This window comes from Saccopteryx leptura, chromosome 9 (assembly GCF_036850995.1).
Source record: "Saccopteryx leptura isolate mSacLep1 chromosome 9, mSacLep1_pri_phased_curated, whole genome shotgun sequence".
Taxonomy (NCBI): Eukaryota; Metazoa; Chordata; class Mammalia; order Chiroptera; family Emballonuridae; genus Saccopteryx; species Saccopteryx leptura.
In genome coordinates, this window is record NC_089511.1 from 18,369,297 (window position 1) to 18,387,229 (window position 17,933).

General features: G+C 50.9%; 2 protein-coding genes across 2 annotated transcripts; both read right to left on the minus strand.

Moving 5' to 3' along the window:
• Positions 1 to 235: 235 nt before the first annotated feature.
• On the minus strand, positions 236 to 5,735 carry DPEP3 (dipeptidase 3). Its single transcript, XM_066348892.1, has 10 exons — positions 5,455 to 5,735; positions 5,012 to 5,138; positions 4,414 to 4,543; positions 4,183 to 4,324; positions 3,884 to 3,953; positions 3,597 to 3,773; positions 1,812 to 1,896; positions 1,225 to 1,300; positions 613 to 748; positions 236 to 518 (listed from the first exon to the last, which is right to left on the minus strand). Exons 1-10 carry the CDS (start codon positions 5,733 to 5,735, stop codon positions 276 to 278), a joined length of 1,467 nt encoding a protein of 488 aa, XP_066204989.1. The 3' UTR covers positions 236 to 275.
• Positions 5,736 to 11,444: 5,709 nt separating this feature from the next.
• On the minus strand, positions 11,445 to 17,195 carry LOC136380588 (dipeptidase 2-like). The gene is made up of 11 exons (XM_066348558.1): positions 17,081 to 17,195; positions 15,906 to 16,265; positions 15,426 to 15,552; positions 14,958 to 15,087; positions 14,731 to 14,872; positions 14,362 to 14,431; positions 14,072 to 14,248; positions 13,599 to 13,683; positions 12,847 to 12,922; positions 11,881 to 12,016; positions 11,445 to 11,785 (listed from the first exon to the last, which is right to left on the minus strand). The coding sequence occupies exons 2-11, from the start codon at positions 16,220 to 16,222 to the stop codon at positions 11,528 to 11,530; spliced, it is 1,518 nt and encodes a 505-aa protein (XP_066204655.1). The 5' UTR covers positions 16,223 to 16,265; positions 17,081 to 17,195; the 3' UTR covers positions 11,445 to 11,527.
• Positions 17,196 to 17,933: the final 738 nt, after the last annotated feature.

Here is a 17,933-nt window from a genome sequence, read left to right on the forward strand (position 1 = left end):
GTAGAATATGGTAAGATGTCTCTGCCTGCCTGAGATGAGACCAAGCTGGAGGCCACTGGGAACCATTCGTCTTGAGCAGCTAGAGCTAGACCACAAGACCCCTCGCTACCTAAGAGCCACCTGGATCCAGTCCCACACCCCGTTCCATGCGAAGGAAGGGCAGTCACACCTGGTTCCATGTCCAAAATATTTATTCTTTGCATATGATTGTGTCTGGATGACTGAGAGGGGGATTTTGTGAACTTTGCTAAGGGACCTCTGGGGAACTGACCAGGTCACCAGAGCCACAGGGTGACTGAGAAGGCAGCAGCAGTAGCCATGAAACCTAAAACCTGGTGTGGGGAAGCTTTTGAGGGTCTCTGGAGAATATGATTGGTAGGCCACTTGGACACCTCCAGGTGTGTGGCCAGGTGTTCATGATGAGGCTGAGAAAGGAAGTGGGAGTGGCAGAACCTGCCCACCTGCCTGTCTGGAAACTCATCCTCTGCAGGGCTCTGATCACTGTTTTCCTCTCTCACCTGGGGGTGGGATTCAGCAGTCAGTGGCTTCCCCAGCACATCCCTCACTTGTTCAAACCACTGAATCACCCTTTTGCTCAGCCCAGCATAATACCTGTTCCACTTGTCTGAAGACCCGTAGAAGATTTCCACGAAGGACACCCTGAAGCTCTTCCTCACTCCAGCCACGTCTCAGTAACTCTTCTATTAGGATTGGGTATGTAGATACATCCTCCAGCTCCTGAGGGAACCTGTGTAGCCACCAGCAAGCCAGCTGTGGGACCTCAGCCCTGATCCTGGTCTAGGGCCACTGTCTCAACAGCCCCAGTCACATATGGAAAACTGAACGCATGTTTTTTCAGGTTACTGATTGCAACTTTGGAAGCTCCTTGAAGACTAGGCTTCTGCAGCGTCTACCCACTGAGCAGCTGAGCAGCCCACAATAGATCTGCTGGGTGGGGAGTGGAGCTTGTGCAGGGCAGATGAGCTCTGCTTATAGGAGGGGAGTATTTAATGAGGGTGATGATCTGGAGGGGTTGAAGGGTCCAGTGGGCAACAGAAGGGACAGGGAGAGCCCAGGAAACAGGCCCTGGGAGTATGGAAACATCAGGTTGGCTGGAAGACAAAAGCCTGTGGTTGAGGCTTGAAGGATGGGAGGACCATCGGATGGGGAACTATAACTCCCTGCTATACCCCAGCCCAAGAAAAACCCCAGGGAAACACTCACCGGCCAGACCCATCATAATTTCCGCCAATCCCGATAAACTCAGATCCAATGACTGCCCTGATGTGGTCAAAGTGATCTAAAAGGTGGAGGTTAGTGATGGGAAGCACTGGGCTAAAGTTAGACTCCGGCACCAGCCCCGATCTGGAGAAGCTCAGTCCTGGCCAGTTCCCCTGCCCAGTACTCCAGGCTAGGGCAGCTGACTCCACAGAGCTCCTGGCCAGCCATGAGTTCTGATGTGGCTATAGGCAGGACACTGGACCTAGAGTAAACCTCAGAGCCACCCTTTAGGACCTTTTCCTGCCCAGGAGCCACCCTGCCTTTGGGTTCCTTGAGACCCTGGTCAGGGCTCTGCCTATCCTGTCCAGAAGTGTGGGAATAAAAGTGAGACTCAGACGCAGTCTTTCTTCCTGCCCAAGCCCATCAGCATTGACTGTGGGCCCAGATATGGGTGGCAGTGAAGAGCTGTGTCTACTCCCCTGGGTTGTTGAGAGGTCTGCCCAGAGTCAAGCAGGTGTGGAGCTGTTCTGAGGGCCCCAGTGGCCACAGGCTCAAGCTAGAACTGCACGAGGAGTCGAGGTAGGGCTCACCTGCTACAGTGGACACATTAGCCAACAGGTTGCACTGTAAAACCCCCATGGACAGCGTCACCATCACAATGCCACCATTCTTCTTCTACAGGGATGAACAAATGGATACTCAGTTTGGCCCTTCTGGCCTGACGGCCTGCCTCCTGTGCCCCAGGGGGCCATGGTAGGAAAGTGTTCAATCTTGGCTTCAAGCATTGGAAGACATTGCACCTCCTCTGGGTTTGTGGGTCCCTGGGTAAAACTGATTTGGACTTGAGTTTCAGAGATCAGGAGGATTAACTAGCCTTGGGTCCAAAAGTGAGGCCTGAGTTGGTAGCTTTGTTCAAGGTTAAGAATCTTTGGCCTGGCCCTGGCCGGTTGGCTCAGTGGTAGAGCGTCGGCCTGGTGTGCAGGAGTCCCGGGTTCGATTCCCGGCCAGGGCACACAGGAGAAGCACCCATCTGCTTCTCCACCCCTCCCCCTCTCCTTCCTCTCTGTCTCTCTCTTCCCCTCCCGCAGCCAAGGCTCCATTGGAGCAAAGTTGGCCCGGGCGCTGAGGATGGCTCTATGGCCTCTGCCTCAGGCGCTAGAATGGCTCTGGTTGCAACAGAGCAACGCCCCAGATGGGCAGAGCATCGCCCCCTGGTGGGCATGCCGGGTGGATCCTGGTTGGGTGCATGTGGGAGTCTGTCTGACTGTCTCCCCGTTTCCAACTTCAGAAAAATACAAAAAAAAAAAAAAAAAAAAAGAATCTTTGGCCTGACTGCTGGTAGTACAGTGAATAGAGCATCAACATGGGATACTGAGGTCACAAGTTTGAAACTCCAAGGTTGCCAGTTTGAGTGCAGGCTCATCTGGTTTGAGTGCAGGGTTGCCGGCTTAAGCATAGGATTATCAATATGGTCCCATGGTCGTTGGCTTAAGCTAGGGGTTACTGGCTCAGCTGGAGCACCCCAGTCAAGGCATGTACGAGAAGCAATCAAGGGCTTGACCTGTGGTGACGCTGTGGATAAAGTTTTGTGGATCTGGAATGCTGAGGTCATCAGTTCGAAACCCCAGGCTTGCCCAGTCAAGGCACATATAAGAAGCGGCTATAAGTTGATCCGTCCTGCTCACCGCCCCCCCCCCCCACCTTTCTCTCTTTCTCTCTCCCCTTTCTCTAAAATCAATAAATAAAATCTTTAAAAAGAGAGAACCAACCAATGAATTATAGTGCTGCCACTATAAATTGATGCTTCTCATCTCTCTCCCTTCCCTTCTCTCTTGCTGACAAATTAATAATAATATTTGGCCCTGGCCGGATAGCTTGTTTGGTTAGAGCATTGTCCCAAAGCTGAGGTTGCCAGTTCAATCCCCAGTCAGAGCACATACAGGAACAAATCAATCTTCCTGTCTCTCCCTCCCTCCCTTCCTCTCTCTGAAATCAACAAAACGAACATTAAAAAATACATATAGCCTGACCAGGTGGAGGCGCAGTGGATAGAGCGTCGGACTGGGATGCAGAGGACCCAGGTTCGAGACTCCAGCAAGGGGTTACTCAGTCTGCTGAAGGCCCGTGGTCGGGGCACGTATGAGAAAGCAATCAATGAACAACTAAGGTGTTGCAACGTGCAATGAAAAACTAATGATTGATGCTTCTCATCTCTCTCCGTTCCTGTCTGTCTGTCCCTGTCTATCCCTCTCTCTCATTCTCTGTCTCTGTAAAAAAATAAAATAAAATAAAATAAAAACATATATATGAAAATAATAATAATATTTGTATGAAGCATGCTTAGCCCTGGGTTTGAGGGCTGGGTAGCCGCTCACCAGAAGTTGCAGGATGTCATCGGGAACATTCAGTACATTGTTGCACACAGCCCTGGCAGCTGAGTGGGAGAAGATCACAGGAGCCTTCGCTATGTTCAGCACTCTTTGCATCAAGTCGTCTGATGCATGGGACAAGTCCACCATCATGCCCAAGCGGTTCATTTCCCCTATCACCTTCTGCAGGGACAGTTGTGTTTTTTTTAACTTGGTATGTGTGTCAGGGATGCATGTATATGCACATATCTGTAGGGAACGAGTGAGTTAGGGTAGGGAACAGGAGTACTCACCTCACCAAAGCTGGTCAGCCCGCTGACATTGGTGTATAAGTGGTGTTCAAACTTGGTGGAACTCTCTGCCCTGCAGAACAGCCAGGGGAGGGCAATCTATCGGGCCACACCTTAGCCATCAGAGCCTGGGGACTCTGCAGTCCCTCTGTTTGTTCACCTATCTCACCTAGAACCTAGGTCAGCTGCTATCTATGAGTGTGACAGACCTGCTGGAAGTTCCACCTCCCTCTCTGGACCCCTCTGTTCTCGCTTCTCTGGCAGTTTCTCCGCTATGCCGTCTATCATTCCACTGTGCTCACCAGGGCGTGCTGCAGGTGAAGGTGACTGTCAGGTAGCGCACTCCCAGCAGATAGAAACTACGCAGTACAGAGAGGCTGCTGTCCAGTGAGTGACCACCCTCCACGCCAATGAGGCAGGCCAGCTTTTGAGTGCTGTTCAGACCTAGAAGAGGGTGGATAATCAAGTGGTCAAGGCCCAGGACCAGAATCACTAGAATAAACCCCTGAGTAACCCCACATTCAACAGCCCACCTTTGGCTGAGGTCACAAGCTCCAGTTCTTCATAGGAAACGCACATGCGACGAATGAGGTCAATCTGTTCCAGTGTGATGCGCACAGCATCCTGGTCCTGGGTCTGGCAAGGGGTGGAGGCTGACCAGAACTAGAGGTAGGTCCAGGGGTCCAGAATGAGATCAGGCCTTGGCCTGCCACTCCTCAACCCCCCCAAGGTACCCATTTATGTCAGGGATCCAAGTGAGGCACTGCGTTACCCCAGGGCACCTTGGTGGCTATTCAGCTTGCTGTCAGCTGCCATATTGTGGACTCATGACACATCATTGCCTGCTATTTGTTCAAGTGCTATATGAACATACCATGGCTAATCCATCATGTCCTTTGTGGTTCTAGCACCTCCCACAATCACCAGGGATTTTCTGGTCACTTTCTGGGTACCTCCACAGAACCATGTGGCCAGCCTGTCTTGACCTCCAACACCCCCACACTCCCCAGCAGCCACACAATGACACATTGTGTGTCCTATGATACCTAGGCCCCTAGAGGACTCCAGGTTTTTGTGGCTTCCACATTCCCCAGCAGCCATGCTGCAGCACCCTGTGTGTTCCTGTGGTACCTGGGTACCCACGAGGCCATTTCTAAGCTTGTCCAGGCTGGTCTGACCACGACTGAAGTTGCGCAGGTTAACATCTTGTAGCCTGTTCCGGAAAAGCTGTCTCAGGAGCCAGGGCAGATGATTATGGCTGGGGGCATCAAGACAAGGTTAGAGTGGGGACATGGCCTGTAGGTCAGGCAGGCCATGTCAGTATTCCTGGCCCTGGCCTGGCCCACCTACCTTCCCACCTCACAGCAATAGGGAGACCTCTGGAGGCTGAGCTTAAGGGTGGAGTTCCACCAGAAACGGATAATGTTGAGAAGGGGGCCCCTGAATGATGGCGGAGAGAGTGTATACAGGGGCGGTTTTGAGGAAGTCTCTTTTTTAGCCCTGCTGCTCAGGACCCCTCCCCCTGCCTAAGGATGAGTACAGCTCCCGCCAGCCCCCACATGGAAACTACGCACCCATCCACCAGCGGGAATTCCCGCATCAAGGCCCGCGTGCGCTCCTGCTGTCTCTGGGCTCTGGAAGTTCCTGGCGTTGTCAGGGCACTAGGGACGCCGGGCGTGGTCAGGGCGCCGGGATTGCCCAGCATGGTCTGGGCGCTGGTGGTCGGGGCGCTGAAGGCGCCCGGCATAGTCTGGGCGCGGGTTTCTGGCTGCGGCAGCAGCAACAGCAAGAAGAGCAGACAGAGCAGAGGCCGCCGGCCAAGCACGTGGGGACACTCGAGGCCCGCGGGCCGCATGCTGCACCGGTCCGGGCAGGCGGGCAGAGTCTGGTCTGGAGAGCCGAGAGAGGCAGAGGGCGATGATTGGGGTCCCGACTGGATTTAAGGCACCCAGAGGCGTGGCCTCGTGAGAAAAATCAAGAAGCTGGAAGACGCCCAGAGGTTTACAACGCCGTTGCACGGCGGAGCCGCCAGGGAGCAGCACGACCCTCCCGCCCCCAACTGCCTCGAGCACTCTCTGGAGACCAATCGTGGGCTCCCTCTACCTGGGATCCCTCCGCCATGGCTGCTGGTCAGGACCTCAAACCAAGGAAGTAGGCCAGTGGAAGAACAGGGAGGAGCGCAGGAATATTTTTCATCTCACACTTAGACAAATCACTGGTCCATGTGAGGTTTTGGTTACAGGGATATGCCCCACCTGCTGGATGTGCCCAGCAGGCAGGTCAGCTATTCCGTTAAATTGTAAGTCCCGACTCAGAAGAGTGAATTAGATCTATTTTGACTGACAGAAAAGATTCCCTATATATGTAATAAAAATAAAATAAAGACGAACAATATTTATGGGAGACCGTTATGTTTTAACATCTAGTATTGAAATTTGCTTCTGTACCCATGTTAATATTTTATATATGCACAAAAAAGATTCTAGCCTGACCAGGCGGTGGCTCAGTGGATAGAGCGTCAGACTGGGATGCGGAGGACCCAGGTTTGAAAACCCGAGGTCGTGGCTTGAGCACGGGGTCACCTGCTCTGCTGTAGCCTACCCCCCCCCCCCCAGCAAGGCACATATGAAAAAACAATCAATGAACAACTAAGGAGCTGCAATGAAGAATTGATGCTTCTCATCTACCTTCCTTTCTATCTGTCTCTGTCCCCAAAAAAAAGAGAAAGAAAAAAAAAGATTCAATAAGAGTATACATACTAAACATTAGTTAATAGTCATCTTGGGAGGGGCATTACCAACTCCCTGGTCAGTTTATATATTATCTTTTTCTGTAATATAGTTATCCTGGCTGAGGGTAGTGCTGGTGAGGGGTAGCCAGGGTGGGAAGATGTTAGAGGAGGCACCAGAGTGGTGGCTGAGCCTTGAAAGGGTGGAGCCTGGGTTAGGCCACCGAAGTGGGGGGCCATCCCAGGTTGGCCAGTGAAAGGAGAGGCCTTTTTTAAAGAAAAAATTGCTCCCTTTTAAAAATTTTATTTTTAAAAATTTTTATTTATTCATTTTTTAGAGAGGAGAGAGAGAGAGAGAGAGAGAGAGAGAACAGGAGGAGCAGGAAGCATCAACTCCCACATGTGCCCTGACCAGGCAAGTGCAGGGTTCTGAACCAATGACCTCAGCATTCCAGGTCAACACTTCATCCACTGCGCCACCACAGGTCAGGCCTGAAAGGAGAGGCCTTAATGTTTACAGTAAAATTTTAAAATGTTATCCACACATAAACAGTTCCAAATGTCTGGTTTGGGTTGACTAAGTAAATCAAAGTTACACTCCTTTTGACAACTAGAAAAGTTGGGCAAAATATAAAATATAAATCTTCTTAATGGCATCAGGGAGTTAAAAAATAATGAAAAATTCCTTGTCAAGGATCCAGGGAGGGTGGAAACCCAGAGATGGGCCCAGCCTTTGGGCTGTTTCTTCCGCTCAGGATGTTGTGGGGCTAAAGGGATAGATTCAGACACTTAGTTTTGAGTTGGAACACAAAAGAAGGAGTGAATCAGGTTGCAGCAATCCTGGTTATTAGGCAATTGTTTCTCAATTTTAGGTCCAGCCTTCTATTTTCTGCTCTGTAAGGCTGGAGCTTACAGGGAACTTAAAGGCAGGAGGAGAAAAGAGAAATGTTTTTCTGGTTCTTGTCAGTGTGCTTTTCCAACAGTGACAGTTGACTGAGATCTCTAACTTCTGGCTGTCACAGAGCAGCCTTACCATGTCCATTTAGGACACCTGCACTAGTTGAGTGCTTACCTGAATCAGCCTCATCTCCTAAGTCTGAGCCCCAGAAGCCCAGGCCCTCTGCTAAACTACTATCTTCTAACCCCCACCTCTTCCCGTTTCTTACCGAATGGACCTGGAGCTGGGTCCGCTCAGCTTGGAAGGATCTTAAATGGGATTAAGGTGATTCAGAGTGCTATTCAGTTGATCCAAAAGGAGTCAAGAAAAGAGAGAACAGCTCTGGCCAGATGGCTCACTTGATTAGAACATCGTCCCGAAGCGTAGGGGTTGCCAGTTTGATCCCCTGTCAGGGCACATAGAGGAACAGATTGATGTTCCTGTCTCTCTCTCCCTTCCTCTATCTCTAAAATCAATAAAAATAAACATTAAAAAAAAGAAAGAGAGAACAGGTGAAATGAATAGGAAGCACTATTACAACTCTCTGAGTAACAGTGCAGAACCCAGCCAACTTGAAGCCTGAGGGAAAAGGTAATGTGCTCTGATGTACATTTTATGTATTTTTTAATGATTAATCTTTCCAGAACATTAAAATAGTTGAAAAATATTCAAAAGCTGAAAATCAGGTGTAATAAAACTCACATTTTTTCATTTGTCCATAATTTTATGTATATCCAAGCCAGAATTATAATTTTACTTTCCCGGCTTTAATGGAAGCAACCTCATGAATAATACTTGCAAAATCTACTTCTTTGTTTAGTTCACTTTCTGTTGATTTCATGTTTGACAATTTCTTTTGACCAAATAATTTTTATTTTATTTTTTTTGTATTTTTCTGAAGCTGGAAACGGGGAGAGACAGTCAGACAGACTCCCGCATGCGCCTGACCGGGATCCACCCGGCACGCCCACCAGGGGGCGATGCTCTGCCGCAACCAGAGCTACTCTAGCGCCTGGGGCAGAGGCCACGGAGCCATCCCAGCGCCCGGGCCATCTTTGTTCCAATGGAGCCTCGCTGCGGGAGGGGAAGAGAGAGACAGAGAAGGAGGAGGGGGTGGGGGTGGAGAAGGGGGGATGGAGAAGCAAATGGGCGCTTCTCCTATGTGCCCTGGCCGGGAATCGAACCCTGGTCCCCCGCACGCCAGGCCGACGCTCTACAGCTGAGCCAACCGGCCAGGGCAGACCAAATAATTTTTAAATAACTGCAGCTTCCCGTAACTTCTTTTACAGCATACCACTGTGATTAGTATAGTTGAAAATTTTTTTCAAGGCTATTTCCAAATTTGAATGATTCCACTAAGTAAAATTTGTTAATCAATTTTAGAAGATTCAAACATAATGCTGAGTTTATATTACAAAGCACCAATATTTCACATTTCTCAAAACTATTTCAGGTGTAATTTTTACAGGACTAAAAATTCAGAATTAAAAAAATAAATTCAGAATATTAAGCCAAGTCTGTGGCAGCTTTTGACAAATCCTATGTATTCATAGAGCATAACTTCTCCAGTTAAAACATTCAAAATCTGAATTTAAAAGATGAACAATAAAATGCAATAAATACATGTCTATAAAAAAACATTCAAAATCTGAAGACACTTTATTTAAAAGTTTTTATTGATTGATTGATTGATTTTTTAGTGAGGGAGGAAGAGACAGAGAAAGAGACAGGAACACCGATATGATCCTGTATGTGCCCTGACTGGGGATGGAACCTGCAACCTTTGTAACTAAGCTATCCAGCCAGGGTTATTTAGATGTTTGTATCTCCATTGCAATGTGAAGTTAGAGCACCTTAATCTCCTTAATTTCTTTTTTTTTTTTTGTATTTTTCTGAAGCTGGAAACGGGGAGAGACAGTCAGACAGACTCCCGCATGCGCCCGACCGGGACCCGGCGCCCACCAGGGGCGACGCTCTGCCCACCAGGGGGCGATGCTCTGCCCCTCTGGGGCGTCGCTCTGCCGCGACCAGAGCCACTCTAGCGCCTGGGGCAGAGGCCAAGGAGCCATCCCCAGCGCCCGGGCCATCTTTGCTCCAATGGAGCCTTGGCTGCGGGAGGGGAAGAGAGAGACAGAGAGGAAGGAGGGGGTGGGGGTAGAGAAGCAAATGGGCGCTTCTCTTGTGTGCCCTGGCCGGGAATCGAACCTGCACGCCAGGCTGAGGCTCTACCGCTGAGCCAACCAGCCAGGGCCAATCCCCTTAATTTCTATTTGATATGCACTTTTCCCATAATAACTGATATACTTATTAGGTGATTTATGTATTTCCAATTTCTTTCTCCACATTTGTTGGTCTGAAAATGTATTTATTTTCCTTCATTTTTGAAAACTGTTTTCACTGCACAGAATTCAACATTGGTAGTTACTTTCATTCATCAGGTTAAAGATAGATTTCCATTATTTTTATTGAAAATTCAGTTGTCAGTATTGTTGTTCCTCAAGTTAATGTGACTTTTAAAATGATTGCTTTTGATACAATCTTTTGTCTTTGTCTCCTTGAAGTTTGACTGAAATGCACAGTTTGGGGTTATTATGAATAGTACTGCTATATTATCATATTTCATATGTCGTGGGGGGCATGTATGTATGCATTCCTCTTGGGTATATACCTGGGGAAAAATTGCTCAGTCATGGGATATGCATATACTATTAGTATTGTTATTTTTATTATCCATTATCTATTATGTTTATTATTATTATTAGCTGTGATTATTAACTCTTAATGTATTAATGCTTAATTTTGGCTATTATTATTGCAGTTGCAGTTGCTTATATTACTATTAATAGCTTGGGGGTAAGATGGGGTAGTTGTCTTCTTCTTCTTCTTCTTCTTCTTCTTTTTTTTTTTTTTTTTTTGGAGTGAGAGGAGCAGAGATAATGAGACAGACTCCTGCATGCACCCTGAATGGGATCCACCCAACAACCCTGTCTGGGACCATGCTCAATTACCGAGCTATTTTTAGCACCTAAGGCTGACGTGCACCAGGGACCATGCTGGAACCATGCTGGAACCAATCCAACCACTCACTGTCAGCTGGAGGGAAGACGGAGAAAAGGGGGAGGGGAGGAGAGGAGAAGCAGATTGTCACTTCTCCTGTGTGCCCTGGCCAGGAATCAAACTGGGGACGTCCATAGCTCAGGCCGACACTCTATCTACTGAGCCACTGGCCATGGCCAAGGTTGTCTTCAAGTAGCCTATGCCCCTCCAAGAGGAAGTCCCTGGGGGGTTGGGGAGATGTGGGCCCATATCCAGGGCAATCCAGCATTGGAGTCCCATTAAGTGGCCTGACATTCTGGGCTCTGTCCAAATAGAGACAAAGGTCATTTGTGATCCAGGCAGTTCCCTGCTTGGGAATGTGAACTAGATCAGTGTTTTTCAACCACTGGTCTGCAGACTGGTCCACCAGATATATGAAGATAACTGACCTAATGATCTTAGTCAAATTTGTTTATGCTCAGGGTGATTTCTGCCTTAGCAGTCTCTGAAATAATTCTCTTATTTTCACCAGTCCCCAAGTGTAAAAAGGTTGAAAACCACTCAACTAGAATTCCCTGAAAGATCCCCTACTGGTGATCAGTGGACCAGGATGGGGACTGAGGTGAGCTACTCAGAAGAAACGCCGAGCAGGTCCACCCTCATGCAGCCAGAGCTACCCACTGTCTTCTTCCAGTTCTGGGCCCAATCACCTGGGTTTCCCCAGGCCACCACCAACAGGTCTTCCTAGAGTAATGGTGGCTGCACTGCAGGGTCCCCAGCAACCACCGGCATTGGGAGCCTGAGCCATCAGACCCACCACAGAGAACACTTATGCCTGGTTCCAGTCAAAAATATTTATTTTCAGGAAATGTTTGTGCCTGCACAAAGGGGGAATTTTGTGGGGTGTCCACAGCTGCCAAAGTGACATCTGACAGGATTAACTGGGTCACCAGAGCCACAGAATGACAACTGGGAAGGCAGCTATAATTGTGAGGCTTGGGGCCATGTGGGAGGATGATTTTGATAATGACTTCTTAGATGACAACTTGGGTGTCCAATGCATAGGAGTCCTGGTGAGTTTCTGCTCTGGAGCCACATGCTGTCTCGGATTCAGCTGTGGGAGGACGGAGCGGCAAGGGCTGCCCAGCTGCTCGTCCGGGAACTCATCCTCTAAGGGCAGTTGCCCCTTCTTTTCTTCCCGTACCTAGAGGCAGCAGGTGGTGGTCAGCAGCTCCCACAGCTTTCCCCCGACACACGTGCTCAGACTCCTAAACTCCATTTTCACCCAGCCCAGCATACCTGTTCCACTTGTCTGAAGACCCGCAACAAGTTTCCTCGAAGGACACCCTGGAGCTCTTCCTCACTCCAGCCACGCCTCAGCAACTCCTCTATCAGTACTGGGTATGTAGACACGTCTTCCAGCCCCTGAGGAAAACTGTACGGCCGCCAGACAACCAGCCGTTGGGCCCCAGATCTGTTCCCGGGTCCTGACTCAGAACCACAGCCCTATGTGTCCAGAGTCCACTGAACCCCAGCCCTGGTCAGATATAGGAAATGGAGACTGGGAGAGAATAAATGATTCACCCCTGTTCTTCATCCATCAGAATCAAAATCTTTAATATTCACCAAAACTCATTTGAATTGAACCATTAAGATCTATGCCTTTCACTGAATTCTAGTTTTTCTTCTGTAAATAAAAAGAAAAGTTTTCTTAAGAATTAGGTTGAGTCCTGACCTGTGGTGGCGCAGTGGATAAAGTGTCAACCTAGAAACACTGAGGTTGCCGGTTCAAAACCCTGGCTTGCCTGGTCAAGGCACATATGGGAGTTGATGCTTCCTGCTCCTCCCCCTTCTCTCTCTCTCTCTCTCTCTCTCTCTCCCCCTCCCCCTCTAAAATGAATAAATAAATTTAAAAAAATTAAAAAAAAAAAAAGAATTAGGTTGAACCCGTGTACACAGACCCAACTGCAAGCAGGAAAGAAGGTGAGCCTGTACTAGGCCTTGCTAAAAGTCTGCTCAGAGGCAGTGGGTCTGCTGACACTGGAGGTGGGTGCATATAGTGGGCAGATGAGCTCTGTCTGGTGGCTTGGGCAAATATGGTGACCCAGAGTGGACCCTAGGAGGGGAGATCCCAAGTGGGCCAGCAGACCTGAGGCTATGGTCAAGGCCTAAAGGCCATGAGGACCATGCTATGGTGGGCATAGAGACTGTGAAGGCCCCACTGCTGCACAGCTAGCCCCTGACAAGCCACAGGGAAGTACTCACCGGCTGGCCCCATCATAATCTCCGCCAATACCAATGAATTCGGATCCAATGACTTCTCTGATGTAGTCAAAGTGATCTGGAGGATGGAGAGTGAGCAATGTGAGGGCAGGGGTCGGGAGTGGGGACTGGACTCTGCTGATTTCCCTTCTTGCAGCCTGTAGGCCTTGCAGGCCAATTACTTCATAGCCTGGCACCTAATGTGCCAACTTGAGAGCCCTGAGCTTTGACCTATGTAATCCCAGCTGCCTCCTGGCTGGACTTCAGATTTGGAGTAAATCCCAGAGCCACCAATTTGGGCCATTTCACATCAGGATTCACCCTGCCTCAAGTCTCCTTGAGAACCTGTATGTGTTCGTTTCTACACGTGTGAAGGATGAGAGAGAGAGAGACAAAGAGCACAAGTGAAAAGACTGCAGAGACCTAAGGGACTGCCCAGAGACCGACCGGGGCAGGGTGCTTTGGGAGCCCCTACAGAGGCACACAGGCTTTATATCTGACTGACTCCCTTACACCCATAAATACCTCACTATCCCCTCTGTGGCTTCAGTTCTGTGTGGCACCGGAGTGCTCTGTACTGTCTGTTTTGGGGGGCTGTGCCTACTGCCAATGGGTGGGTCAAATGTGTTTTTTTGGCTGTTCTGAGGTCCCATTAAAGCTTCAAGTCCAAATCAGAGTTGTTTGGGGGTATAGCTCAGTGGTAGAGCATTTGACTGCAAATCAGAGCTGCTCAGAGAGCTCAGGATAGGACTTACCTGCCACAGTGGACACATTGGCAAACGAGTTGCACTGCAGCACCCCCACGGACAAGGACACCATCACGATGCCACCATTCTTCTTCTGCATGGGCGGACAAATGGACACTCAGCTTGCCCCTCCTCACTCAGCACAACCACCTGCCTGAGCCCCTGTGAGGAAGGTGGTCAGCCCAGGCTTTGAGGTCAGAAGAGACTTCATCTCTGGTTTGTGTGAATGGAGTAGTCTTACCCTTGGTTTGGGTGGTGTCTTAGCCTTGGGTTTGAAGATTTAGAGGAGTTTTTTTTTTTTTTTTTTTTTTTTTTACCACCTAGGACCTTTGTTGGGTTCAAGAGCTCAGGACCATAGACTTTGAGTTTGTGGGGCTGATGTTTAGCCTGGTATTTGAGGAAGTTAAGGGCACTGGGTCTCAGATTCAAAGGTTCCTGGTTCAAACCTCTTGCTTTAGGTTCGAGGGCCAGGGCAGTCTCACCAGAAGCTGCAGAGTATCATCAGGAACATTTCGTGCATTCTTGCACACCCCCCAGGCAGCCGAGTGGGAGAAGATCACAGGTGCCTGTGACACTTGCAGGGCCTGTCGTGCCACGGCATCTGAGGCATGGGACAAGTCTACCATCATGCCCAGGCGGTTCATTTCTGTTACCACCTTCTGCAGGAAGAGGTTGGGGAGAAGATATCAGGAGTGCACATATATGTGCATTGGTAGGGAACAGGTGGGGTGTGTACATGTATTTGGGCAGGGTATGGAACCAGGGTTCTCACCTCACCAAAGCTGGTCAGCCCGCTGACATTGTTGTAGAAGGAGTGGGTGCCCTTAGCGGAGCTCTCTGCCCTGCAGGATAGGCAGGAGGAAGCAGTCTGATTGGTGGCCATGACTTGGCCACAAGAGCCTAGAGGCCCTACTGAACCCTCTATCCTTACACCCTCCTACAGCAAGAGCAGAAACCCAAGCTGGGCTGTATCTGGCAGTGGGAGGACCCTGCTGGGGGTCCAGCCTTGCTCTGTGAACCCAGCTTCCCTCCGCATTCCAGGGTTAGTGCCAGATCCCTGGGGTAGGTATAGTTTGGGTCCCACTGGGATCTTGGATAGATCCCTGCCTCAATGGGCCCATACCATCTGCACTGTGCTCACCAGGGTGTGTTGCAGGTGTGGGTGAGTGTCAAGTAGCGCACACCCAGCTTATAGAAGGTACGCAAGACGGAAAGGCTACTGTCCAGTGAGTGGCCGCCCTCCACACCAATGAGGCAAGCCAACTTCCGGGTACTGTTCAGAGCTGGGGAGCAGGTAGATCAGATATCACTTTCAGGGACCTGGATAGCTCAATCAAGTCCCTAACACCACTCCACCAGCCTGCCTACCTTTAACTGAGGTCACAAGCTCCAGCTCAGAATAGGAGGTACACATACGGTGGATGAGGTCAATTTGCTCCAGGGTGAGGCGCAGGGCATCCCGCTCCTGGGTCTGGCATGGGACGTAGGCTGACCAGAACTAGGAGATAGCCAGGGATTAGTGTGGGCAGGGGCTCCTTAGAGCTCCTCCTTTCATAGCCTCTAGAGCCCACACGGCACCCAGGGGGTTCAGAGGTCACATGTAATGAACTGCTTGTTCTGTGGCGCCCAGGTGCCCACCAAGCTAGTTCACCATGGCACCTGCAATCCACAGTATTCATGTCATGACACTTTTTGGGTCACTATGGTAACTGACTTTTTGGGTCAGTATGGTGACTAATTTATTGTGATCTCTAGGGCCCCATATTCCCCCGCATTCCCCGCCCACCCCCCCATAGTCCCCAGCAGCCAGTGGCACCTTGTGTGTCCCTGTGGTACCTGTGCACCCACAAGACCTTCTCTAAGCCTGTCCAGGCTGGTCTGGCCATGACTGAAATTGTGCAGGTTAACATCCTGTAGCCGGTTGCGGTAAAACTGCCTCAGGACCAGGGGCATATCGTTGTGGCTGGAAGGAGGTCAAGGCTGGGTCAGATCAGGGTCATTTGGGTGGACTACTTCCGGTCTGGGGATCATGTGGGACATGGTGCCAGGCCTGGGCCAGACCAAGCATACCCCACCCCACACTGTCACACAGACTATACTAGGACCCTCTGGGGCCTGGGCTACGGCATTCCCACCAAGGAGGGGATGACAGAGAAGGGAAAAGGGCTTCCGCGAATGACGGGAAGAGCCATGCAGGGGTGGTGTGAGGTAACCTCCTAACCTCCTCACTAGCCCTGCATGCTCAGGAAGCCCTCCCCAGCCCAGGGGGTGAGCTCAGTCCCCCTGCCCCTTCAACCCTGCACCGCACCTACGCACCCATCCACAAGTGGGAAGTCCCGCATCAGGGTCCGAGCAAGCTCGCGCAGATTCGGGGCGCTGGGGGTTCCCAGCGAGGTTGGGGCTATAGGGGTGCCTGGCTCAGCAGAGTCGCTAGCTGCTGGCCCAGTCAGGGTGCTGAGGGTGCTTGGTGTGGGCAGGGCGCTGGGGGTGCCCAGCGCTGTCGGGGTGCTGGAAGCCTCTGGCGTCGTCTGGGCACGGGTTACCGGCTGCGGTAGCAGCGACAGCAGGAGCAGCAGACGCAGCAGAGGCCTCCCGCCAAGCATGCGGGGACACTCGAGGCCCGCGGGCCGCATGCTGCGCAAGTCCGGCGGGCGGGCTGGGGCTGGTCTCGAGAGCCTGAGAGAAGCAGAAGTGGGGCAGAGGGCGACGATGGGGTCCCAACCGTCGGCTAGAGCGACTCAGCTGCGCGGCCTCGCGCGAGAGAGATGAAGTCACAGGACCTTGCGGCGGGTGAGCAGAGTCGCGACGGCGCGCAGTGCTGCCGCCAGGGGGCGGCGCTGCCTCCCGCTTCCAGCCGCGAGGGCGCCTAGGTTTCTCTTCCCCTGAGCCTTCCTCTCAAGAGAGAGGGCCTGGAGTGCTTCTCCCAGAGAGTGGCCCTGGGCCTTATGACCTCTCCCAACCACAACGTGGCCCATCTGCCTGCCGTCTGTCCTGGATACCTCTAGGCAGGTATTTCTATGGTCACGTTTCTGAGTTCCTGGTTTTCCTGTGCTGGGCCACGTGGGTTGATTGTGGGGGAGGAGATCCTCTCTGGAAATGAGGAGTTAACTTTATGGACTCTGGCTTCAGGAAGGAGCCCCCTGCCCGACCTCTGTCCCCTACCTTACTCCCCAGCCCCACCCCCAGGACTCCAGCCAGGAATAGGGAACTGTCAGGAGCCCCCCTTCTCTCATCTTCCCCAGTCACCCTCAGGAAAGGCCTCTCTGCTTAGGATACCTACACCTCCCCAGGGTTCGAAATGGAGGGACTTTGGGATGTAAACTGGGCAACTGTTGGAGAGAATCAGGGAACATTTAATCAACAGAGAAGAAATGCAGATATAGGTTACTTGAGTGAAGGAAATAAGTCATTTTTAGGGCAGCAGAGCCCCCAATCCCAGGAAGATTTCTCCCAGAGCCGTTGGCTGACCTGCTGGCCAGTAACCCTCCTACCTCACTGTGGAAGAAGGCCCCACCTCGTGGCAGTCAGAAGATTGGGTCCTGTGGAGAGGCCTGGCACTTAGTTTGTGGGTACACTCGCCTTTTGCTGCGGTTCCTCTGGCTCTAGCTCTCCTAGAAATCTCAAGGGCTGAGTTCCTGTGCCTGCTCCACTGGCCCCTCCCCGTTCCAAGCATCAAGCCCTCACCCTAGCTCTCTCCTCCAGGAACCCCCACCCACACACCCGCATCCACACCCACACACCCTGGGGATGTGCCTTATCACAGAAGCCGGGAGGCTTTTGGGTCTGTGCCCAAACTCCGTCATCCCCAGCTTCTCAAGTTTCTACTCTGACCCTTAGCACCCCGGGAAGCTGTCCATCTTTGTAACCTTCCTCAGGTGATAGGAGTGGCCAGTATAGTGGTAGTGACCTAAGTCTGAGGAATGGAGACCCTAGAAACTTCTCCCAAAACGAAGTGGGCAAAATTCTTCTAGAGAGACTAGAGGTCCTGTGCTATCCAGGAGGGGAAGGGTTCTGAGCTTGGGTGTATTTGAGGGATTGTGCACTTAAAAAAAAAAAAGATTTTATTTATTGATTTTAGAGGAGAGAGAGAGAAGGGGGGGGGACAGGAAGCATTAACTCATAGTAGTTGCTTCCCGTATGTGCCTTGACTGGCAAGCCAGGAGTTTTGAACTAGTGACCTCAGCATTCCAGATCTATGCTCTATCCACTGCGCCGCAACAGGTCAGGCGGGACTGTGCACTTAATGTTGCCCATTGCCTTTTGGCCAGGAGGAAGGGCAATACTGCAGGTGGGTCTACTCCTTGTCTTCTGCCGCTGGAGGGTACTCTAGGCAGCTCCACTCCA

Coding starts and splice junctions, on each gene's coding strand:
- LOC136380588 (XM_066348558.1), bottom strand. CDS start 16,222: ATGCGGCCCGCGGGCCTCGAGTGTCCCCGCATGCTTGGCGGGAGGCCT. Junction 15,553..15,905: donor GACTTCCCACTTGTGGATGG/GTGCGTAGGTGC, acceptor ACCTCCTTCCAG/CCACAACGATATGCCCCTGG. Junction 14,432..14,730: donor CACACCTGCAACACACCCTG/GTGAGCACAGTG, acceptor CCTATCCTGCAG/GGCAGAGAGCTCCGCTAAGG.
- DPEP3 (XM_066348892.1), bottom strand. CDS start 5,735: ATGCGGCCCGCGGGCCTCGAGTGTCCCCACGTGCTTGGCCGGCGGCCT. Junction 4,544..5,011: donor ATGGCCTCGTGGGTACCCAG/GTACCACAGGAA, acceptor ACCTACCTCTAG/TTCTGGTCAGCCTCCACCCC. Junction 1,897..3,596: donor ATGACATCCTGCAACTTCTG/GTGAGCGGCTAC, acceptor TCATCCCTGTAG/AAGAAGAATGGTGGCATTGT.